General features: G+C 52.1%; 1 protein-coding gene across 1 annotated transcript in view; it reads right to left on the bottom strand.

Annotated features, from left to right (window-relative positions):
• Positions 1 to 651: 651 nt before the first annotated feature.
• The window catches only part of LOC102382695 (PAS domain containing repressor 1), a 128,607-nt gene continuing 121,422 nt past the window's right edge, over positions 652 to 7,836 (bottom strand). The window contains exons 13-17 of the mRNA XM_006037519.2: positions 7,804 to 7,836; positions 6,700 to 6,809; positions 5,568 to 5,675; positions 4,603 to 4,761; positions 652 to 1,008 (exon numbers count right to left, since the gene is read on the bottom strand). The exon at positions 7,804 to 7,836 is cut by the window's right edge and continues 85 nt beyond it. Of these exons, the coding sequence (XP_006037581.2) occupies positions 652 to 1,008; positions 4,603 to 4,761; positions 5,568 to 5,675; positions 6,700 to 6,809; positions 7,804 to 7,836 (767 nt within the window). The remainder of the gene's footprint in view (positions 1,009 to 4,602; positions 4,762 to 5,567; positions 5,676 to 6,699; positions 6,810 to 7,803) is intronic.

The raw sequence follows: 7,836 nt of genomic DNA, 5'->3' as shown, positions 1-7,836 counted from the left end.
CTGCTGCTGCCGTTGTTGCTGCTGCTGCTGTTGCACCTGCAATATAAAGCCATCCCTTAGTAGAACCAAATCCCACCTCCCCTCCCTGTGCACTTATTGCAGAGGGCTGCACGCTCCCTGCTTTAGGTGCGAGAGCGGACAGACTGCACTCAACAGATCTATGACCAGGCTGTCTGCAGTCTGGGCCCCCCGCAGAGGACAGGTGCCGGGAGTCTTGGTTGGAAAAGTTGGCTGCCTTTTCAAAATACACTGCAGAGGGGGGCTGGAGAGGAGGAAGAAGGCACCGACAAATTGGAGGCCCCCCCGTGAATGGGTTCTTGTGCTTCTTCTATGACTTGAGGAAGTTTTCCTCTGAGCTCTAAGTGGCCTAATCTTCATTGATTACAATGAAGAAGGCATGTTGGAGCAGGAGGGGAGAACCAAAATCATAGGGCTAAGGAGATCTTGGATGCAAACTCACTGACTTCAGTGGAGTTTCACCACGGCTCCTCTTGGCCCCCTCAGGTTTTGCAATGTTAAGCCTTTACAGCTACAGCTGGGTGAGGCTACAAATGAACACCTCTGGGCAGGAGAAATGATGCACTTGATGCTAATGGCAGCAGGAGACAGCGCTAGGAGGCCAGAGATGAATTTGCGCTCACTAGTAAGGGATTAAGTGGAGGAGGAAGAGGCGCTAGCTTCCTGCCTGGTACAGCTCCACAGATGTCGGCAGGAGCTGCCCTGGGGGTGACTTTGGCCCTGAACAAGATGAGTCACAATAACCGCAGCAAGTGAGAAACCCAAGGAGGTAGCAACCTGGGAAGGGGTGACACAAGGTTCCCTGAGGAAGTGCCGCGGTGACGGTAAGTGAGAGCTGCAGTAGCGTTTCGAGCCCCCCGGGCCTTGCTGTTGAGGCTTCTTGGCCACGGCTTGCCTAGCTGCCCCCGTCTGCTGCTGCTGAGCTGCCGTCCGTGGGCTCGGCTGCTGCGCATTGTTGAACACCAAGGGCATGGGCTGCTGCATCAACATCTTTAAGGAAAAGAGAGAAGGGAATTGTTACTGCAGTTTGCACACTGGATTGTTTAATGATCTGCCCGAGTGCCCCACAGTGAGCTCTAATGCGATGAGCAATACTGCTTCTGCAAAACAAAATGTTCCCCAGGGACCTATTAAGCATATAAATTGTGCTGAGTTCCATTCATCCGATAAAACAAGATTATCTGGCACAGTAATGAGATACAGAGGGTTTCGCCACTGCTTTACTAGCCCCAGTGCAGCTAAAGTCAGTGGAAAGTGAAAATCATTAGACCCTGCTGGCTTTTTAAAGAGCTTGGGACTCACAGTCCAGGTGCTGGACGAGGGGTATCTATGTTGCAAAATCTGCCACCTGAATTAGCACCAGGAGGGGACGGAGATGCAGGGCTGAAGTCTAAGCCTTCACCTCTTTCTGCTGTAACCTGCACCCTTTACCCACCCAACCTTTCACTGTGCATGGATTACAGAACGAGCCCCACAGGGACCTTGACCACGTGGCCATTTTCAGTCCATAGGGCTAATACCACTGGGTACATCTACACATGCATAATAATGCAACACAATAAACTCCAGTGCATATCACACTGGAGTTTATTGCTCCCAGGCACCATGTTTACACGTGTGCCTAGGACCACAGCTTGTTAAGCTGGGTTGGAGAGGACAGGGGTCCCGGGGGGTGAGCCTGCCAGCCCAGGGCTGCTCTGGCCCAGCTCACAGTACTGTGGAGAGGCCGGCTGGGGCACAAGGGTGCTCCTGTGTGGGGCTAGCTGGCAGGCAGCCCCCACAGTGAAGCACCCTCATGCCCAACCAGCCCCACCAGCATCTACACGTGCAGTGCTGTGGAGTAAAAAACTCTGCAGCAGGGTAGTATTTGTACTTACAAGTAATATCCTGCTGCCAAGTTTATTAGTTTACTCCAGCCTAATATAACCCTGCACGTGTAGGCACTGAGACGTCTACTGCAGAGCTAATTAGGCAACTCCACAGTAAATGGCTCGTGTAGACAGTAAATGGCTCGACCACTGTGGATGATACCGTGTTTGACCGATTCAGGTTCATTTTGCAGCAGTGAAGTGGTCAACGTGTGCACCCTTTACAGAACAGATTGAAAGAATAAGTAGAAATTCCCCCTTTTTAGCTGTGAGACTATCCTTTGAGCCTAGATGTTTTGAATTGGGCTACGATATAATTACTAGTCAATCCTCCTCCTTGCTTGACTGAAATACTCCAATTTAGAATTAGAAAGTGCTCTTTAACCTCTTTGCCACTTTGTGTGCCAATCGAGGGTAGCAAACATGACTTCAAACACCAGTGACACCGCTGTCGTTAACTGTGCCGCAACCCAATCAGATTACAGAGCACAAACCTTGCCTCCCTGTAAAATAATTATTTTCAGTGTATTTGTGCATGGGAGCCTTCGGATACAAGAAGATGGGTTTAGTCACGGCTGCTCTATTGATAGCCACACTTATTCAAACAAACACAATTCATGGATTAGACATAGCGGTGCCTGAAACAAGGAACTCGTGTTCTGGGAAAGACGTACACGTTTTGACATTTGATTTAATCAAATTTATAATGAAAACAAATATTTTCAAATGCTTTTGCAATGCAGTCATCTTGGCCTCGGGCCTAAATCACAAAAAGCAGCAAGGAGGGGAAGGAGGATCTGGAACTGAAACACAATTGGACTTAGGCAGGCAAGAGGGTCTACCATCCAGAACCAGTGAATAGCATGAGATGCAGCGTTTCCCTTTCACAAACGAATGGGATTTCATCGAACGTTTGTAGCAAATCTGGCTGCTTTTCTGGCGCTCAGTACAAGACCCAAGCTAGAAGAGACTAGAAAAGCTAACAATTAGTAGCTGAGTTATGGAGCCACATAGCAGCTAAGGATGCAGGCGATGGTACGATGCTGCTGAATTGCTTTGCTCAGGCTACTGCAGGAGGATGCTGATGCCATGTTTTGGGGGGGGGTTGCAGCATATGTGCATTTTTGCACATATTTTATGCAGTGCCCAATAATACTGCATTTTTTCGACCAGCGCAGTGTGTGTGTTTTGCCATCACAGCATCACCGCCTATTGAAGCTTTCCATCCTGTAACAAGCCACGAGAGGGAGCCAGGAGGTCATTTAGTTCCCGGCAAATCCTCAGGAAGGTTTGCAGCTTGTTAAACAAAAGGAAAAAGCAGCCACGGGCGAGAGGCTCTCAGTCCCACATCCTGGTTTTGGAGGGCTGGGCAGCGACCTTTTTTTCTGGGAAGGTTTTTAGCTGAGATAAAGCTGGTCCCTGGGTCACCTTAAACAGCCTTTTGGACGGATGTCATTTGGAGGCGGTCGGCCTGAGGTCTCTGTAGCTGCTAACGCTGGAGTAATTATCAGCATGGCCACGAGATGGTGGTGAAGCTTTACCTGCCGGAGCGCTTTCGCTCAGGTTTTTTTGAAGGCATCTCTCACTATCACAGCGAATCTAAAACCTTTTAGACTCCCGGCAGCTCTCATTGCACTCAAAGCCCCTTTTGGAAAATGCCAGCCCTTAGTTTTCCCTCATCTACTCCCTACAGAAAAATACTAGAGCCCTTCTTCTGTTGCAAAGAAGTCAGAAGTCAGAAAGTCCACAGCAGGGCAGAAGGTTTTTAACACTCTGGATTCCTATTTGCAATGTCTGGGTTTCTCTTGTGAAGTGGTTTCTCTTGTGAATCCCGTTTGCACACCTATCAGTGCTAATGCAGTATGGCAGCCCACCAACGGCACCCCTGAAAGGATCTCAAGGCATCCCAGGCTGCCGTGGCACCCTGCTGAGAGTCGCTGGTCTACCACATAAGGCAACATCCGAGGTGCTCTACATAGCACTGCCCTTTGTTCCCTCTTTGCTTGCTTGGCTGCTTTTGTCACCCTCTCCTCCCCTCTGCAAGCCTACAAGCCCATGGCCGGCAAACTGAGTATTTCAATCGCTCCATGCGGCGAACAGAGCACTCAGCTATTTATGACGCGGTTGGGACGAACCGTCTCCATATGTGCATTCAGTCAACATAAATAATGCTGCTGCAGCAGCCTCAGAAAATACAATAATGCCGCGAACCGTGAATAACAGGAAATCAAATGCTTTCTTTTGCCCAAATATTTATCTGGAGTCCACGGCCAGTTCCAGCGCTGTTAGCCTTGTCGGTGCTGGAGCCCTGTCCGCTGGCAAGGTGCTAGAGAGCTGCTTCGGTCTTCCCCAGCCATTCGAGCCCTGAGCTCTCCCTGCGGAAGGGACACTTCAACCAGCCTCGCCACCACTTTGAAAATACACAGATGAGGCAAAATGACCAATTTGCCAGTGAAGCCGCAGGGAAGCAGCACCGCTGGCCCTGTTGCTAACAACGCAGGAGGCTCCTTTCTTTCTGCAATGACACGTGTCCAGCAGTTCTGGCACTTAGGGATAAACTGAGATCATTTCTAAATGTGCTGCATTATAGCTGGATATGAAAGTCTCCATATGCTGCTTGGTTACCCATCTAGGTGCTCCGGAGCAGGGGGTACTTTGGACCCCAGGCATCAGACCCGTGGGGCAATGGGGAGCCCCTGGGGGAGACGGGCTTTACCTGCAGATTGGAATCCTGCACCAGCTGGAGCTGCTCCTTGATGACGTGCAGCTCCTCCTGCTGCGTCTTGATGTCCGCTTGCAAAATGCGCGTCCGTTCTTCCAGCTGCTCCTTCAGCTGATGCATCATCCCCAGCTGCGCCGGGAAGTGGTACACGGGCTGCGGGGGACAGAAAGCGCCTGGCCATGAGCCCCTGTGCTCTCCTTACAAATGCTGCTGCTGGCTGCCCAAATGCCAGTGCTCACACTTTTCAGAGCATGGGAAGCGTCCAGTGCAGGAGAGATGGCTGCGCTACCAAACACCACTCAGGAGACTTGACCTGGATGCCCTCATTCATTATCAGACCTGGCGATTTGTTCCCCTTTTGTGTTTCCTGCTCTGCTAGTGTTTGGGGACACAAGTAGCCTCTCCTGAGCTCAGGAAAAGACGGGCACCTTCTCCCCCTCCCCCAGGGCAACCACCAGAGCAGAGGAACCGGCAGAGGGAATGAGAAGTAGCTTGTACACCCAGGTACTGGTACAGGTCCCTTCCCCCTAGAGCCAGGGAGGACACAGGGTCCAGATCATGTCCCTTCTGAGCTGCAATTTGCTGCCTGGACAACACAGGTACACACAGATCCTTCCACACCTCTAGGATCTGGCCCCAAGAGAGCAAGTAACTCCCTTGAGACCTGGTCACCGCAGGGACCTTTGCTAACCCCAGCTGCCTTCATACCCGGAGAATTTCAGTGGCTTATCCTGCCTGATCACACTTCTGGTGAGCCACACCGCCGCACACGCACAGTTAACATAAAGCAGAAGGCTGTTGCTGGCACCAGAACAAACGTCTCCAGCTCTTGTCCAGCAGTGAGGTACCTCACGCCTGCCAAGTCTGTCTGGCCATCCGCTCTCCTTATGCTACCAGCACGTGGCGATCTGCTGGCCAGGCAAGAACTCGAGCGAACTGAGCAAAAATGAAGCGTGTACCATCGCGGCTTGCTGAGCGGGCATCGCGGCTTGCTGAGCGGGCATCGCTGGCTGGGCCATCGGATGCTGAGTCAAATGTTCGGCGGGGGCCTGAGGAGTTACGATTGCCTGGAAAAGAAAACATGGCTTTGTTTTAGAGCCACAGTGTGCTGCTCACGAGAGGAACGCAGCACCCAGACAACTCCTGGAGGGCACATTGGACACCCAGGGGTCCTGGCTAGCAAAGCACCAGCGCTGAACACAGATCGGGGAAGAGAACATCGCGCGGGGAGCTGGACAGACATCCCAGTCCTACCTGGCTGCATATCTTGCAGTTCAGATGCTTCTTAGCCACATTGTCTACCCAGGTAAGCGTACATGCTGTGCTGCTCTGTGTGGGCTGCCTGCTAGACCGGAGTTGCTGCTGGCTGGCTAGTTAGCGTGAGGGCAGGCTAATTGGCCCCGACAGTCAGCAGTGCTAAATAGCCTGCTCAAAGCACCATTTGGGCATGGGTCCACAGCTTCCAGTTTAGGAGGCAGTCTGCAAGGAGTAGCAAGATGTGCCTGAGGGCTCACGACTTACAGTGCTGATGTGGCCTGGGCAGGCCAAATATTTAATATCAGAGATAACCGAGTGGGGACAGAACAGCTGGTGGCATGATGTTGTCAGCAATGGAGCCAAGGAGTCCCAGGGGAGTTGGCAGGACTGGAAGGAGTGAACCCAGCCTCTTGTATTTAGCTCCAGCAGGTACAAATATTCAGCTTGACCCTCTCTTTCTGAATGAAATCTGCTTCACCTGCACAGCTGAGCGTGCAGCTCCCGGAAGCAAAACTGGCACCAGGCACAGAAGACCGGTCCAGGGCTGCTGGGCAACCTCCTGGGTCTTCTGCCAGGCTCTGGGCTGCAGCAGCAGGCAGCTGCCTTCCCAGCACTTACCCAGGGTGCGATAGTTGCTTAAGGGATGCAAGTGGCACTGCAATTACTGCCAGCCTGAGACAAACTGGAGCCTAGATCACTCAGCAGGGCTCTGCCCCATGGGTGCTGAGCTCCACTGGTGGCCTTCCTAAGCGCTGCAGGGCTTATGTCCACAGAAAGCCTTATCATCTTTGCTAAACACATGCTGGAGAGGCGGCTGCTCTCAGGGCTCTGTACCTGGGTGCTCCCAGTTGAGGCCAGCCTCAGGGAGGTCTTCTCTGGCTGCCCCAGAGACACCGACTGCCTGGTGGGAGTGCTGGCATCTGTGTGTCGCATGGATGATGTGGCTGCAACAGAGAATTTCCTTTTCAGATCATGTAGTGGCATGAGGACACTAGACACAGCTCTGACCATCCCTGCACCTCTACACACCCAGATGAGTAGGGATGTGGCCACCCCAATGGCCACCTCCAGCCACAAGCCTTGCAAAACCATCTGCAGCAACAATCTCCTAAACCCAGTCATCTATAGTCATTTGTAGCTGGCAGTCATGCCAAGCAAAAGCAGGTCCCAGATCCCCTCTCCCATTTTCTCTCCCTCTTTCTGGAGAGCCTGGCTCATTTCTGATGACAAGACTTTATTTCAGCTCTCTCCGCGGTGTTTCTCCGCCAGAAGCTTCCTCATCTCTGCGCTGCAACCTGCCCTGCTATTCCTGTGAAGCACTGTGAGAGCAGGTCCACTGAGTTTGCTCTCCATGCCACGGTGCTATATACCAGTATCATCCCAGTGGTGCTGCACAGCTACACGGAGCAAGGGGAGCCCCAGCCGTGTCACTGCTCTCCACGTCAGCAGGCCGGTTACCTCTCTGCTTTCACTCACTCTCTTTTCCAATTCCAAATCATAGCTAAAACCAGGCCATTTTTTGGCTCACTCATAGCTGATTTTTTCTTATAGTAAAACTGAAGTGTGTACCTCCACTGTTTCAGCAATGGGACAAGTAACACACCTTGCCCATCCACTGGTTTTCCATTGCTACAGACAGTCCCCTGGTGTCTGTCTTCACTAGCACTACGCCCGCAGCTCCTCTGAGGCTCAGCCACAGGCAAAGGCCAGATGCAAAGAGAGGAGGCCTAGCAACCAGCCATGAAAGTACCAAGGCTCGCTCAGAGGGAGCCATTCTGAATTCATACACTTAAAACTAGGAACAACCTTTCCTCCCAATGCAGGCACCTGGCAAACTCTAAGGGAGTTTTTGAGTCTCTAAATATATTTGCAAGCTTCCACCTAGTTTGGTCGAGCCCGCTAGCGCCATTCCTTGCTCTCCCAGTGACCGAGACGTACATGCAGAGTCGGAGAGGGCCGTGTGCGAAGATC

The sequence above is a fragment of the Alligator sinensis genome, unplaced genomic scaffold (assembly GCF_000455745.1).
Source record: "Alligator sinensis unplaced genomic scaffold, ASM45574v1 scaffold438_1, whole genome shotgun sequence".
NCBI classification, from domain to species: Eukaryota; Metazoa; Chordata; order Crocodylia; family Alligatoridae; genus Alligator; species Alligator sinensis.
Note: the sequence above shows the minus strand (reverse complement) of the source record. Positions and strands in the feature narration are given on the sequence as shown.